The 17061-nt window shown below is 35.2% G+C and overlaps 1 protein-coding gene across 2 annotated transcripts in view; it reads left to right on the top strand.

The window, feature by feature from the left end:
- HIBCH (3-hydroxyisobutyryl-CoA hydrolase) overlaps positions 1–17061 on the top strand; it is a 69611-nt gene that overhangs the window by 19567 nt on the left and 32983 nt on the right. For both annotated transcript variants that reach the window (XM_031451801.2, XM_010991981.3), the window contains exon 7: positions 15087–15165. In XM_031451801.2, the coding sequence (XP_031307661.1) occupies positions 15087–15165 (79 nt within the window). The remainder of the gene's footprint in view (positions 1–15086; positions 15166–17061) is intronic.

Below are 17061 nucleotides of genomic sequence, written 5' to 3'. Positions count from 1 at the left end.
CCATAGAGCTTGATTTTACCTACCTATCTAATCTATCTGATCTATCTATCTTACCTATTTCCAGCAAGAAAATGACAGTTTTCCTGTCTCTTGTTGTTTACCATGAAGAGTATCACAGCACTTTATAGAGGGAATGGCTAAATTCTGTTATGTTTTCAGGTTTCAGAAATTCAAACATTTACTTGATGTTTTTGGTATACAGTAAAATAAAAATGTTTCTGAGTAGTTCTCTACTTGGCTAATCAAAATTATGTAAGATTATGTCATTACAATGTTTCTGGAAGAGAGAAACCCAATTTTTTAACAAGTAACAATTTGAGAGAGTAATTCATTGTTTCCTAGGAAGAAAGAATTTAAATTTCCTTTACCTTTATTTTAAACATTCAAAGTCATATTTTTCCCAAGTTAATATTAACAGAAGCCAATTTGCTTTAAAAATTAAAATTAATTTTAAGTAGATATAGAACAGAGAAAAATCTTTACATTATTTTGTACGTGTAGTACCCTGTTTCCCTTCCAACTGAATTCCATGAAAGAACTTGTAAGTTTGTTTCCTTCTTTTCTTTCTTCCTTGCTTCCTTTTTTCTTTCCACTGATGTGTTTTACAATAGAAACAAATTAGCTCCCCCAAGCCAACTCAAAATATGGGTGCAATATGGTATTGTTTTTGTGTTTCTCAAAATATCTTAAGATGCTACCAGCAAAAGAGTTTAGTGATAAGTATGATGGAAAATTAAAAGTTTTAAGGCATACTTTAGAAGAGGTATATTCTGATGAATAGAGAAGTGGGAATTAGAATGGAAATAGTGAGCAGATAAAATTCCCAAAAGACTTTGCGACACAAACCAATCATGTGGAAAATTGACTAGTGCTCAGTTAAATGGGAACTGTGAATCAGATGAAGTTTACCCACTGATTAATGTCATTGAAACATGTTCTTATGAAAACAGCAGTCCTCAAAGATTGAATTATGTTAATGTATTGCAGAGACATACTAGGTACACCTTTGTTCAGTTCTAAAGGTATTTTGTTTTGCTGCTGTTAGTGACAATTTGAATAGATGACATTTTAAGAAACCATTTTTTATTGTAATGAAATGCTAGGTTCTTCTTACAACAGCATTTAATTAATAGAATCTGAGCAATTATGCAAGAAGAGATGACATAATTTTGTTAACTATGTTAGAGAAGATTTTTAAAGAAACTTGAGTTTAGCTGAACTTTGGTACCCTTCTCTCCCCACCTCATTTAAATCTCTTCATTAAAAAAAGAGTTATTATAATGCTTTTTAATGTTTTTACATTGTAGCACGGTGAGAATACAAAGACAGGCAAGGGCCATGCCATTTTTAAGTGAAAAACCCTCCAAGAAGCTTTCAAAAGATCAAATATTAAGTCGTTAACAAAGCCTGGAAAACATTCTAAATTTGTATTTTGCCATTTCAGTTGCCCATGCTTGAGACTTCCATTGTAAAGGCTATAATCCACCAACCAAAGAATGTTCTTTTTCATGCAATAACAATAGGAAGGGCTGGGCATAGGAAATTGATCATGTATTTGCCCTACACACAATTCATCAGTGATGTTCCTTCAGCCTCAAGGACTAATTGAGAGGCTTAGCCATATTAAAAAAAAGAATGATTTAGAATGACCATCCTTTGTCCAGTGATTGGGCATGTTCTTAAGATAGATGTAAAAATCACAATCCTTCTTACGATTAGACATGACAACTAATGATAGACGTTTTTTTCTGCTTTATTGAGGTATAATTGACAAGTAAAATTGTAATATATATAAGTGTACAATATGATGATTTGATTTATGAATACACTGTGAAAGGAATATATTGTGAAACAATCCTCAGATCTTATAACTGAAAGTTTGTACTCTTTTAAACAACTCTTTTATGTTTTCCCCATCCCCCAGCCCTGGCAACCACTATTTTAGTCCCTGTTTACTTAAGCTGCACTTTTTTTTTTTTTTTTAAGTTTCCACATATAAGTGATACTGTGCAGTATCTATTTCTCTGTCTGGCTTATATCCCTTAGCATAATACCTCCATGTTCATCCATGTTGTTGCAAATGGCAGAGTTTCTTTCTTTTTTTAAGGTTGAATAATACTCTAAATTATATATATATTTATACTATGTATTTATATTGTATAATAACCATATATATTGTTACATATATTATATGTGTATGTATATATACATATACATACATGTGTGTATACACACACACACACACACACACACACACACATACATTTTCTTTATCCATTTATCCATGGACAGGCACTTACATTGTTTTACATCTTGACTATTGTGAATAATGCTGCGGTGAATATAGGAGTACAGTTAACTCTTCAAGTTAATGATTTTATTTCCTTTGGATATACACCCAGAAGTGGAATTTCTGGATCATATGGTAGTTCTATTTTTAATTTCTTAAGGAATCTCCATACTGTTTTCCATAGTGGCTGTACCAGTTTGCATTCCCACCAACAATGTACACAGTGGATTTTTGTGTACAGTATGAGGGGTCCAGTTTCATTTTTTTTTCCATGTGGGTATCCAGTTTTCCCAACACCATTTATTGAAGAGACTATCCTTTCCTCATTGCGTTATTGTAGTATTTAGATTTCCTTTATTAGGGAAGTAGTATTTAGATATGCTTTATTAGGGAAGGGTTGTTAGGGTTGCTTTTAGATGCAGAATTTCTCATAGCAAATTTTTAGGGTCACTTAGTTTCTTAGTGATCCTTTTTCATAGGTAAGCATTGGATTCGATTTTTCAAGACACAGTGGATTATCCTCTAACAGATGTTCTTATGCTGTTAAACACCATCTCATCCCTTGTCTGTCTTACTAGGTAGAGCTCTTTTATTCTTCCCTTTCCTCTGTTCTTTTCCCCTTGACCTTTAGCCCATAGATATCTGACTACAGAATTTGGAAATGCTTCCATTTCCTAAGTAGGAACTTGGCTTTACTTGTCTGCCCCTCACCCCACCCTCATTTTAAGGTATTGATTTCTGGGAAATAGAACTTTGACTTTCTAGGAGTATGGGTGTTCTTGACAACTTTCACAGACTTGCAGATTCTCAGATCTGCTGGGAGTTCTCCTTTTTTCTTGGCCATTTCCTGTGGTCTTATTGGTCAGGATTTTGGTTCATTTTCTTTTTAACTGTGAAAGCACCTTGGGTTCCTGGTCAAATGGCACCCCTCCCCTGTGTCATTCTCTCCCTGCCTTCATTTTATCTCCACTATGTTGATTTGGATGATTTGTGGTCTAGGGGCTCTGTTCCTTAATGAGGCATTAGATTATTTCACAAAAATGAAAGGGACAGGGGAACTCCTCTTGACCATGAAATGAGCTCATTCTTCGAAGGATGTATGGGCATAGGAGATTTAAGACTACCTAGAGCTTCCTTATGATTTTGGCCATTATTTGACAGTGTTTTCAGCTCTTTCACCCATCCAGCAAAACGAATTGAATGTCTGCTGTTACTAGATACCAGATAGGTTCTAGGGATAAAATAGTGAGCGAGGCAGATTTGTTTTCTTTCCTCATGGAGATTACTGTCCAGTGAGGCAGGTGGGTACAGGGTGGTCTGGAAATATACATAACAGTACCAGCCTCACCTGTGTGTGTATGTGTGGGTACATGTGTGAGTACTTTAATGATGAGGATGTTGTAGGGAAAGCATCCTGGTGGGTTTTATTTAAGCTGAGACTTGAATCAGTCAGGGAAGAGCGAGTTGGAGTGGTGGAGGAATGTGGTATGGTTGATACAAGTGAGTTAAGGGGTTGATGCAGTGTAGAAGAATAGTGTGTGAGTGAGAAGATAATAGCATGTGTGAAAATGAGATAGAGAATTCATGTTTGGGGGAAAGTTCAGTGTGCCTAGATTCTGGAGTACGAAGGAGATAATGGTTAAATTCTGAGGTCAGAGAGGTAAGCAAGAAGCCAGATCAGTCCTCTTATATAAAATATATTAAGTTGTTTATCCTGAGATCAAGAGGGAGAGCCCATTTTTAAGTGCTTTTATCAAGGGGGATGGCCTGAATGGCACATTTTAGACAGATAACTCTTGTGGGAAGAATAGGTTGGAGGGTGGCTAGGACTAGATATAAAGAGATTATTTAGGAAGCTGTTGCAGGATCCAAGTGAGAGATGATGGTGATTTTGAACTAGGGTAGAGAAAATGCAGGAGCAGAAAATTAGATTTAAGGGAGATATTTAGGAGAGACTTGGTGGAATTTGGTGATGTGGTGAATGTAAAGAATAAAGGCTAGAAGGAGGCGAGGATGACTTCCAGGTTTCTGGACCAGGCAGGGGGATGAATGGTGGACTGCTCACTAAGATTTGGGAGAAAGAGTGACTGGGGAGTGGGTTGGGGAGAGTGAAGGGAGATCCGTTTAATTTGGGCCTCGTAGATGTGAAATGCCTGTGGGTTTATCCGTGTGGGAGTGTCTTGTCCAAACAGAAGTGTTTTGTCAGTTATGCAGGTCTGAAACTCAGGGTGCTGCCTGGGCGAGAAGTGTAACTTTGGAACTTACAGACTTGCTTCTGCAACATGAGTCAGCTCATAAGTGATTGGTAAATGGGAAAACCATGTTAGGATAATACAAAAGTTGTATCGGTTCATATGCAGTTTTTTCCTAGATGTGGGGAGATATGATAGTGGCAGTGGATACATAATCAGCTAGATGGGATGAAAGTGCTTAGCTCAGTTGCCATACTGTGAGCAGAAATTCTCTTGTCTGTATTTTTAAAAAATTAAAAAACAAACAAACGCCTGTTGGGGGCACCTCCACCATAGGACGAACCCTCAGCTCTCAGCACTCGGTTGTGGCATGGCAGTCCCACTGGCTCCTAGCTGCACTTACACCTGCTTTGTCTCTGCATCTGCCAGTCCTGCTCTGATTAAGGTATTGCCATTCTTTTCACTTTTATTTTTGTGCATTTTAAATACCTGCTGTGACATTCTTTGTTCATACTGAGCTGGTGGTCCTAATTAAGTCCCTGGGGCCATTTATAGTTTCTGTTGCACTCAGATTACAGAGACGCACAGGTTTTGAGCAGGTGGCCCAAACCCTTTTGCCTATAAGTGCTGTGCAGTTTTGTAGAACCTGCGGATTTTTTCAGCAAGTCATTATGTTACAACAGAGATACTCGTACTGAAAACTTGTCAGTAGAAAAGATCATGTGAGGCAATATGGCAGAAATAGAGTGACAACCAAAGTAAGTCCAGAAAGGAACCTTAAAAAAAAAAAAGGTTTATTGGCCAGAGGCAGAACAAAGAGCCTATAAAACATGCTGAAAAAAGGGGCCCAGAAGAGTGGGCTTGTCATGGTAACCTTTGAGTTGGCTTCTATGCTCCAGAAATCTTTGACAGTTTCTTTGCTTTGTGGTAAAGAACCATATTCCAGGTCATCTTGTACACTAATTCACCACACCTAAAATCAGGTGTTTTTCTAAGGCAGCCCTGGTCACTTTTAGTGAGAAATGGTGGTTAACAATAACAGTCGGGGCACTGCTTTAGTTGGTAGTTTCTAGGCTTTTTTGAAGAGAACTAAGAATATATGTTTTGTTTTTAAGTGAAAATAGATCCTGAGTTCAATACTCCTATTCAAATTTAAATTTTCATTTCTTTGATATTTGTATCATGTATGTTGAAAATCTTATATTTAAAAAAAATTGAAATTGTAACAAATTTGCTTTGTTCTAATGTGTATAATAGTTTCAGAATAACAACATCAATACTATTATGAAGAACAGTCACTTGAATTAATTGCTGTCTTTGCCCTATACCAAATTATTTTAGTAACTTAGCTTTTTCATAATTTTTCCAGAGTATTCAGCCTGGTTTTCATGAAATAACTCTTTATACTCATATTATTTATGATGAATAATATTTAAAATATGTACTCACCACAACAGGTGCAGCTGGCGTAAACAGATTGGAAATAAATATGACTGCCATTTGGTAAAGTCTGAACTCAGCAGATCAGAGAAGTATGCAAATATACCAAAAAGTAGCCAGAATAGCTTTCAGGATGCTAGTTAATACGGATTTTAGTTAATACTTTACAGAGTTAATGGAATTCCTTGGTAAATACGAGGTTGTTTTAGGAGTACTCCTATTACAATAATCCTTCTTGTTTGAATATATAAGACAGTAGTTTCTTAGAACTTCTTTTTTTTTAATATCTACTAAGTATACAGACATTTAAATATAATGTGTGATATGTGATATGTTATAATATATTGTGGAAATGTACTTATTGAGGTAAAACCTTAAGTATGAATCTAGGAGGTGTGTAAAAGTTATTTCTAATTTATGTTTTAATGTATGATGTACCAGAATTCATATTTCTACTCATTGGCTTTTTTTGATTGAGATATAGTTGACATATATTAGTTTTAGGTGTATAGCATAATTTGATACATGTGTATGTTGCAAAACAATAAGTTAACACTCATTACCACACATCCTTAAATTTTTTTTCTTACAACTTTTAAGATTTACTCTCTTAGTAACTTTCATATCATTTCTCCCTGGCTCTTTTGTTTAAAGTAAAACTGTACCTCCAAGAATGGTAGACTGTTAATTCATAAAAAAAATTCAATATTTCTACTTTGTTTCTGCTGAATATAATCTAAATATATAAATATAAAATGTAATCAAAAAATAGCATGAATTATATGCATCCAAAGCAGGATAAAAAAGTGTGTTTGGTGCTGATTCCGGTAGTCTATCAAATTATATTAATATTGTATAATCATTTATTAATACTATTAACATTCAATATTAGCCTGTTAATATTAATGTGAGAAGCATAATAATCTTTGTTTTTACTATGGAGCCTGCTAATTGGGCTGCTAATCTAAGGTATGTGGTCCAACATAATAATCTTTGTTTTTACTATGGATCCTGCTAATTGGGCTGCTAATCTAAGGCATGTGGTCCTAGAGATACATTATGAAGATTATTGTATAGTTATAACATTGACTTTAATACCATAATGAGATAACATATGATGAAAAGTCTATTTGAATTTCTAACAGAAATATGTAACTATTTCAAAGCACCATTTATAATCTTGCATGATAATGAGAGAAGACTCTCACATGCTCTGATACTGTGTTGCAGTGTTCATTCTGGACAGAACCTTACTCATTCTCTCTGATTAGAATTTAAATGCATGACTCTTTGTGTGAGCATTAGTCACATCATCCATTGTATGCCTTTTGTTTGTTGTTTTCTTTCCTGTGGTTGTTGCTAGTTACTTTGGAACACTTACTTTTTATTTTATTTACTTTTTATTTAAAAGACTTTATTGTGAAACGACTTCAAACTTACGGGAAAGATGTAAGAATAATGCAGAGAACTCCAGTATATCCTTCATCCACATTTCCTGTTATTTCCATGTTTGTTTTATTTTCTCTTCTCTCTCACATCTGTCTATGGATAATTTTTTTCTGAACCATTTGAGAGAACGTTGAAGACATGATAATTACTTACTGCTAAATTCTTAAGTGTGTATTGCCTAAGAAAAAAGACACCAAAATCAGGAAATTTAACAGTTATGTTATTATCTGGAACATTTCTTTTTCAAGCACCAGATTAAATTGTTGTACTTGTGTCTTTGTGTATTGAGGGATTAATCTTGCCATTAATATAAATTGTGAGGTAGTTCACTGTATCTTAAATTAACTTTAAGTATCCTTATAATTATCAATTTAAAAAAATTAATGTTTTTTATCCAGAATATTAATGTTATCTGGAAATAAAGAAGTAATACTCATTTCCAGTTACTGACATACATATTTGCATTTTGAAGGATTAAATTGTGCTTAAGTAATCATGATGACATCTTCTTTAAAAGCCTCAAGTAAAGCTACAGCAGCATTTTTCCTCTATTGAACAGTGTGAAAACTCATCCAGCCATGTCTCTTGATTAAAAAAAAGTCTTAGATTGCCTAAGTATTACCTTTAAGGATGCCAAAATTTAAATAAGTAGATCGTCATTCTTGTGACAGGGTATGATAGTTCGACTACATTCATATATTCAGTTATTTATCCTTATCCATATTAGTGTTATAAATATGGATCAGACTTATTTTACTTCATCTGCACAGTATCAGTACAGTATTGCAGTGAAGATTGTTTACTGGTAATTCAGGGGTAAAACAAGGCATGTCAGAGTGCTTGGGACACCATTAACGTAAGGCACAGAAGGGTTAATGTAAAATAGTAGAAAAAGATACCAACACTAAAAATAAAGCTGATGCAGCTATTTTTAATATCAAATAAGGTACGTTTTATGGCAAAAACTTTTACTTGATACAGGACGTTTCATAGCTATAAGACATATAACAAATCTAAATTTGTATGTTATGTGAATCTTTCTGTTGTGTATTTTTTTCTTTCGCTTTAGTCATGTGGTCTTATATGTCAGATTATTTCTGAATGCTGGTTATTTCTAACTGAGTTATTTCTACTTGACAATTATTGGAGCCCTAAGATGGCAATCTCTCAACCCTCACTTGTAGCAGGTCTCTAGGCTGAGGGCACTAGCAATCCATATCATCTCAGTCCAGTCAGGAAGGGAGGATTTGAAGCTGAGCTTCACTCCACATGACGGCTGGTCTGAATCCAGGCCACCCTATCTCCTATTGTGTAACAGTTAGGGGCCCAATTCAGCAAGTCCTAAATTTCAGGTTTTGTTTCCTTAGCAGATGGGGCTTAGTTCAGTCTGTTGAAAAATGTTGAGCTTTTCAACTTCTTAAGATGAGTGAGGTCAGATTCTGAATATAATTTTATTGACTATAATCAGCTATAGAAAGATATTTTATAAATGCTTGTCTAAAACTCTCCGTTTATAACTGAATGTGAAGCTGAACTGAATTAATGTGTTTCATAACATACACTATGACACTGAGAAACAATGAGAACAAACTCCTGCCTATCTGAAATAACTCTTCTGGTGTGATATTTTCAAACATTTAAAAACGTTTGGTCTTGTAAAAAAGTGGAAAGACCTTAAAGGGGAAGTAGACAAAACCACAATCTTAGGAGATTTGAACATACTTCTTTCAGTAACAGATGAAACAGAGACATAAAACAGTATACGTGCATGTATGCACACATATTTTACATGCATGCACACAATTTGAACATTGTCCAGTAAACTTGATCCAATTAACGTGTACTCGGTAACTGCTCATTTCATGTGTGTATGGAACATTTATCAAAATTATCCATAGATTTAGTCACAACGTTTTTTGAAGGATTAAAATTGTTCTCTGGCCCCAGTGGAATTAAACTAGTAATCAATAATAGGCAGATAATTAGAAGATCCTGAATGTTGGAACATGTTTATGCTACACCTTGAGGGTATGGAAGGATTACTTAAATAGTACATTAAATGCACCATAAACAAAAAGAACACATTAATTGTGCTAAAAAGTAGTTCAATTCGCTGCATGCCACAAACTGGAAAATGAGTATTTGGAATACAGTTGTCCCTTGATATCAGCAGGGGGGTTAGTTCTAGGACCCCCCTCAGACACTACAATCCAAGCATGTTTAACTTCCTTGTATAAAATAGCATAGGATTTGCTTATAACCTATGCACATCCTCCCATATATTTTGAATCATCTCTAGATTACATATAATACCTAATGCAATGTAAATGCTGTGTAAATAGTTGGTGGTATGCAGCAAGTGCAAGTTTTTTGGAACTTTTTGTTGAAATTTTTTTTTTCTGAATGTTTTTGATCTGTAGTTGGTTGAGTCTGCAGACAAGTACCAGTGGATACGGAGGGCTGACTATATGTATATTTGTCAAGGAATCATATCCAGAATGTATAAAGAATTATGACAAATCAGTAAAAAAAAAAAAAAAAAAACCAATGGAAAAATGAGCAATAGATTAAAACAGACATTTCACAAAGAATATACAGATGACCAAAGCATGGCAAAGCACTCAATTGCATTAACATCAAGGAAATGAAAATTGAAAGCACAATGAAATACTGACATATGCCCAGAATGGCTAAAATATGAAAGACAATTTCAAGCATTGGTGGAGACGTGGAATATAAACTTACATTGCTGGTGGAGTAGAAATTGGTATTACTGCTTTGAATAATTGTTTGATACCATCTTTCAAAGTTGATTGAATTAATTCTCTGACCCAACAGTTTTATAGCCTGATACAGACTCAACCAAAATGTGTGCACTTATGCCCCAAAAGATTTGTGTAAGAATGGTCATTGAATCATTATTTACAATAGCCCCAAGCTGAAAAACCTAACTTGCTATTTACAGTAAAATAGATCAATAAATTGTTTATTCATATAAAGGAATGCTATACAATGAAAAAAATTGCTACACATGACATGAATAAATCTTGCAAACATAATGTTGACAGAAGTCAAATAAAAAATAATATATACTCTATAAGCCTATTTATGTCAAGATCAAAACCTGAAAGACTTAATCTTATTTTGTTAGAAGTTAGGATAGTAGTTACCTGAAGGATGGAAGGAGTAGTGACTGATGGGATGCATAAAAGAATTTCTGATAATTTTTATCTGAGTTTGGGTGTCATGGGTATGTTAATTTTGGGATAATTCACTGGATCTGTATGCTTACTATTTATACCATTTGTGTATTTTCGATTGTATATTATATATGTCAATTAAACATTTTTCAAAAAGAAAAAAAAAAGCCATTGTGTCTGACAGGACACACTGAAAGTGAGGAAAGCGGAGAATAGTGGACCATACAATCAGGGAGATAGAAAGGGACCAGTTCACATAGGGCCTTATTAGCCGGGATGTGGAATTTCAGTAATACTTTAATGTGATGGGAAGTCACTGGAGAATTTTGGGCAGGAGAATGTCGTGAACTGATAATACATTTAATAAGCTCGCTTGGCTGCTGTGCAGAGGATGGATTGTGGCAAGAACAGAAGCAAGAGAGACTAGGCCAGGCAAGAGGTAATAGTGGCTTCAGCTAGTGTTGTAATGGTGGAAGTGGTGAAGAGTGGCCCAGTCCAAGATAAATTTTGAAGTTAGAGCTGTCAAGACAGGTTCATAGATTAGATTGTAAGGTCAAAAAGAAAGGATGATGCTGAAATTTTTGGCTTGAGCAGCTGAGTGAATGATGGTGCTATTTGCTGAAGTGGAAAAGACTGAGGGAGCAGCATGTTCAAAGAGAAAGGTTTACTTCTGATACATGAATGTCGAGATTCATGTAGACATTCAGGTGGAGGTGTTAAACAGCTAGATATAAATTTCTAGAGAAATCAGGGATGGGGAAATAATTTGTCATTAATGTTACAGTGCTTAGAATCTTGGGGCTCTTGGAAGAGATTACCTAGGGAATGAAAGTAGAAAGAACAGAGTGTAGGGATGTGGAGGGAGTGGAGTGGAGGGGGTGACATCTGGTCATTGGGGAAGATCAACATTTTGATGTCAGAGGGAAGAGAAGAGCCACTAACGAGAGAGGAGGAAAGCCAGGATAGGTTGATGTCTCAAAGCCAAGTCAGGTGTGTCCTGAAGTAGGGAGTGAGCAACTCTGTCAAATGCTAGAGAGATACCTAATTAGATGACAAATGAAATTTGACTACTGGGTTTGGTAAGATACAGGGAGAGTATCTGAGGAGAGTTAGGAATTGGAATAAGTTTTACATTTGGGGAGTGAATTTGTATAACCAGTCATTGATAAAACTTTGAAGACTTTGAAGCATTTTTAGTCTAGCAAAGGAGTGCCAGCTAAGATGAATGATTAAATAGTAAATAACAGATAACAGTAAATTTTGAAAGTTTCAAGGGGGATTTAATACAAGCAGCCTATAATGGATTATTTTATGTAAGATACAAAAATTTGGTATGAACCTGCGATGAGAGTGCCACACCCCTTTCATCATTTATGTTCTTAGTATCTCCAAGTCAGGTGGCTTGAATTTCCCAGTCCTCACTTCATCTTACTTGAAAAGCATTTTATATTGGCTCTTCATGGTACTTGTGTCAATGATCTCTTATTTGGAAAGTTTTTCATTAATAACTTCTTAATAAAATTTTGAAGATTTTTATTTCGTTCATTATTTTTATCAGCTATGGCTGAAACAAAATAAAGAACTGAATCAATGTATAGGGGATCAATAATTTCCACGTGAAAGAGTGTGAAGCTTATAAATTTCTTTCTTGAATTTGGGAGGTTGGCAGGGCTCTCTGTAGAGAAGTTGGGCTGTTAGGTGGTTCTTCTGCAAAGGAGTGAGGGTTCCAGAAGGTACGATGGGAATGACTGTCAGGGAGAGCAGTGTTAGGGAAAAGCACACAGCCCTACTGGGGTGAATTTATACCAGGGGACGAAGGCATCTATCGTGTGAGGCTGAAGCGTGACAGAACCGAGGTCTGGTTCTGATTAGAAAAGGTGAAGAGTCTTGTTTAATTGAAAAGAACAGAGACTCACCCAAACAGATCCAGAAAAGAGAAGGGAGCAGTTATTAGCCAAGTGCAAGGGTCAAATGGGAATCCAAAGACAAAAACCGCAGTAAAGCTTGTCTTCCTAAAAATTGAACTGCAAGTGGGACCTAACAGCAAATTTGAGTAGTGTGTTTTCCTTTTTTCTCTCTCCAGCTTCTACTTCTCTTTGTATGTTTGCTTTGTTCTCAGTGTTGTACAGGCTGCCTTCAGCGTCTCAGTTTTTTGTTGTTACCCCATATAATTTCAGCTTTCACTTGGCTGTCCTGTCTTCTTTAGCTCAAATTTCAAATGACCTTTAAGCTTCTTTGGCTGCCATCGACTCACAGCTGCCCACTGTGTTTTAGGTTAAATACCTAAGAGTGAAAATCTTGTCTAATGTACTCTTCCTCCTCTGCTCCCTGGGCCTTGAAATCCTGGTTAGCCTCAATTGGCTGCCCTTGGACTTAGTACCTGTCCGTAGCTCAGCCACTGCTGGGGAGAGGGCAAAGTCTCTGGGCAGAGCAGAGTGACGGGGCAGTCAGTGGCCTTCTCTGCTATGTCCTCCTCACTTTAAAATTAGATGATTAATTGAAATTGTAAAGGCTTGGAATTTGGGAGGAATGGCACAAAGACCCTGTGGCTAGTGGAATTAGCATGGGAAGAGTGATGGGAGATGAAATCAGAGAGGTATGCTGGGCCATATTATGTAGCACCTTGCAGGCCATGGAGTAGAGTTTGATGTATGTGTGTGTCTCAGATATAAATATCCACATTTGTTCAAATATGTATCAGAGATATACAGGGAGAAAACCTGAAGGGTAACATGCGAAATTAGTAATAACTGTGTGTCTTTGAGGAGGTAGAGGGACACTAGGATTGACGGTTGTGGTCAGACTTACATATAAATGTTTTGTAAGGAGGGATATAGTCATGTGCTGTTTGTGGAATTCAAAGTTAATGAAGAGAAGTAGGGGCGATCGCCAGAGCAGTGTGGTTGGGGCAGGGTCGTTCAGTGAGGCCTGCAGCTCTGCCTGTGTGCGGTCCCAGACGGAGCTCCTCTGAGCCCCAGGACTGAGAACACAGTGTGAAAAGTGCCACTCCAGTGCAGCCTCTTAGTTCCTGACAAGACATTCCCGAACTTCCTTTAAGTTCCTTTAGAGAAATTCTTTTATAAAGAATTATATATAATATAACATATTCTGTACCTGAACACTAATAACCTTCAGCCACATTGTGATAAAGTGGAGAGTAGAATGTGAGACAAGGGCTCTTAAAATAACACAAGGAATTATTAGTAACACTAGTAATGTTTTATTTCTTATTAAAATTTGTAAGAATATATATAATCTTGATGTGGATACAGTATAATTTAGGCTAATATTGTGATGATTGTGTCATAATAGAAACTTAGAACATGATGTTTACCTGTACAAGGAGCATCAAATTTGTGGATTTAATTTATAAATGTTGACTCCAAAGGATGTAGGTAGTGACTGAAGAATTTTATTCATTTCCGTGTTTATTTATACAGTCTTCTAAAATTTAAGAAATTGCATGTGTTTTTGAGTGTTTTCTTAAGAAGTTTTAAAAGTTTCAAGAACTTTTAAATGGCTGAACTGTGAAATCACTTGAAAGGCTTGAGGAAATTTTAATGAAAAATTAGAAGAAACAAATTAAAAATAAGGCCCTTTCTATTTAGTTAACACAGAACTCTAAGTGCCTGGCATTGTTCCAAATACTTTACAAGTTTTAACTCATTTAACTCTGTGATGTCAAAGAAGAATACGCTGGTTCAAAAGGACTAAGAATGAGTAGAGCCAAAATAATATAGTAGAAGTTCTGAATAATGTGAAAAGAACATGACATAGGAAATGTATGTAATAATGTGAGCACTGACATAAACTTGGATACTTTAATCACGTGTCCCTCTTATTTTATTAAGGTATATCTATTCAATGACCATTCTTTTCATTCAACAAGTCAGAAATAGACTTTCAGCCAAATCTTTTTATTTTGTAAAAATTTATTTTGTGTTTAATAACCCAAATTAAGAGTTAAATAGTTACTAAGTGATGTATCTTAGAAAAATGATGTTGCTAATTTTATTTGATGAAATATGTGAATAAATAAAATGTGTTAAGGTTCTATTTAAATCTACTGAAATTTGCTAGAATAGCTTGGTTGTGCTTTTCTAATGATTGGTTCCACTAACAGCACTCAGTGGTTCTGGGAAGAGTCAGTATTCTGTAATGCTCCATCTCATTTGAAATGAGAGGAAATGGGGATACAGGACGCAAAGCAGAGCACAGGACACTGATTGAAAACATCTTAGCTAAAACAGATCTATTCCAGATAGCAGGTATATTCGTATTTTTTTGCCCAATAATTTCTTCTGAAATTGTGTGAGTTAGGGTTTCCCTCCCTTGTATCTCTTGAAAGAAATTCCTTTAGAGAAATTCTTTAAAAAGAATTATATATAATGTAGCATATATACTTTTATATGTAATATAAAGATAATTTACTTGGTTTATAACGTTTGTGAATATGTGTTCTTTTTTTTTTAACCCTCACAGTATTTTTAAACAATTATTTTGCCTTTTCCCTAGGGAGTTGGTCTCTCAGTTCACGGGCAATTCCGAGTGGCTACCGAAAAGTCTGTTTTTGCAATGCCAGAAACAGCAATAGGTAAAAACAACAAAACCCCCACAATTTTTCATAATTACTTTTAGAATTATCATCTTTTGATACATTTCAGATTACACTATTGTTGAAGGAATTCACTGAGTCCTGTTTGAGATACAGCAGTGAAAGAATTTTTAAAAAGAAATAGTAGGACGATACCTAAAAGTTTATGTTAGCTCATGATTATATCTGAAAACACAAAAGCATAAATATTTAACTGGAGACACTAGTACACTATAGTTAATTTTAGGTAAAAGATTATTAGCAGAAATATTCTTGCATTCAGATCTGTGCTCCATTTTGAATTAACTTTTGTAGGTGGTGTGAGGTATGGATCAAAAGTATAGGTCAAAGTTCATTATTTTGCATATGGAGAGAAAATCATTCCCATATCATTGTTTTGAAAAAGCTGCTATTTCTCCACTGATTTTATATCTATGTCTATATAGTTGACCTTGGTGCCAACACTGCACTGCCTTTATTACTGCTGCTTAATAGTAAAGTGTTGATTGGGTAGTGATAATCCTCTAATTGTGTCTGCCACCCCCTCCCCCCCCAATTGGTTTGGCTATACAGATCCTTTTATTTTTGTATGAATTTTAGAGTGATTTTGTAAGTTTCAACAAAAAATGCCTGTTAGAATTTTTATTTAGATTGTCTAGAATCTGTCAGTTTGGGAGGAGTTGACGTCTTAACACTATTGAGCCTTCAGACCTGTGAGAAGGTGTATCTCTCCATTTATTTAGGTCTTCCTAAATTTTCCTAAGCCAAGTTCTGTAGTTTTCAGTTTCTTACACATCCTTTGTCAGATTTATCCTCAAGTATTTCATATCGTTCAGTGATATCATAAATGATATTTTTAAAAAATCTAGGTCTGATAGTTACCGATACATAGAAATGTAACTGGTTTTTGTACTTATTTTGTATCCTGCAAACTTGCTAAGCTATTAGTTCTAGTAGATTTCTTTTGTAGACTGAATTGGATTCTCTAAATGTGTAATTTTGTCATTTACAAATAAAGTCAGTTTTACTTTTTCTTTCCCACCTGGATACTTTTTTTTTCCTTGCCTTATTACACGAGGTTGAACTTCCAATACAATGTTGAACAGATAAGTTGAGGGTGGACATTCTTGCCTTGTTATGGATTTTAGGGGAAAACATTTAGTCTTTCACCAATAAAGTACGATGTTAGGCATGGGTTTTTCACAGGTGCCCTTTATCAGGATGAAGAACTTTCCTTCTATTACTAGATGTCTGAGTGGTTTTATTAGGAATGGATTTTGAACTTTGTCATTTTTTTCTGCATATGTTGAGATGATCATTGTCTTTGTATGTTTTAAGTTTGTTAGTGGTGAATTACTTTGATTTTTTTTTTTCAACGTTAAACTAACCCTGCATTGCTGGGCTAAGTCTCACTCTGGTATGATGTGCTGCTCTATTTTTTATATGTTGTTGGGTTTGATACACTAAAATTTTATTTGGAATTTTTGTATTTGTGTTCGTGAGGGATAACGATCTGTGGTTTTCTGGTAACGTCCTTGCTTCTTTTGGTATCAGGGTTATGCTGGCCTCATTTTCTGGAAAAGTTTATGTAGGATTGGTTCCCTTTTGTTTTTTGAGAATTCACCAGTGAAACTGTCTAGGCCTGCAGTTTTCTTTGTGAGGAGGTTTTTAACTACAAATTCAAAAATCTTTAATAGATGTAGGGCTATTCAAGTAATCTATTTCTGCTTGCACAAGCTTTGGTAATTTGGGCCCTTAAGGGTTTTGTCCAATTTATTAGCATAGATTTGTTCATAATATTCTTTTACTATCTTTTTAGCATTTGTAGAATCTGTAGTAATAGCTGGCTTTCTCTTATTCTTGATATTAGTAATTTGTCTTCTCTTTTTTTTCTGA

Source organism: Camelus dromedarius, chromosome 4 (genome assembly GCF_036321535.1).
Source record: "Camelus dromedarius isolate mCamDro1 chromosome 4, mCamDro1.pat, whole genome shotgun sequence".
Classification (NCBI taxonomy): domain Eukaryota; kingdom Metazoa; phylum Chordata; class Mammalia; order Artiodactyla; family Camelidae; genus Camelus; species Camelus dromedarius.
Note: the sequence above shows the minus strand (reverse complement) of the source record. Positions and strands in the feature narration are given on the sequence as shown.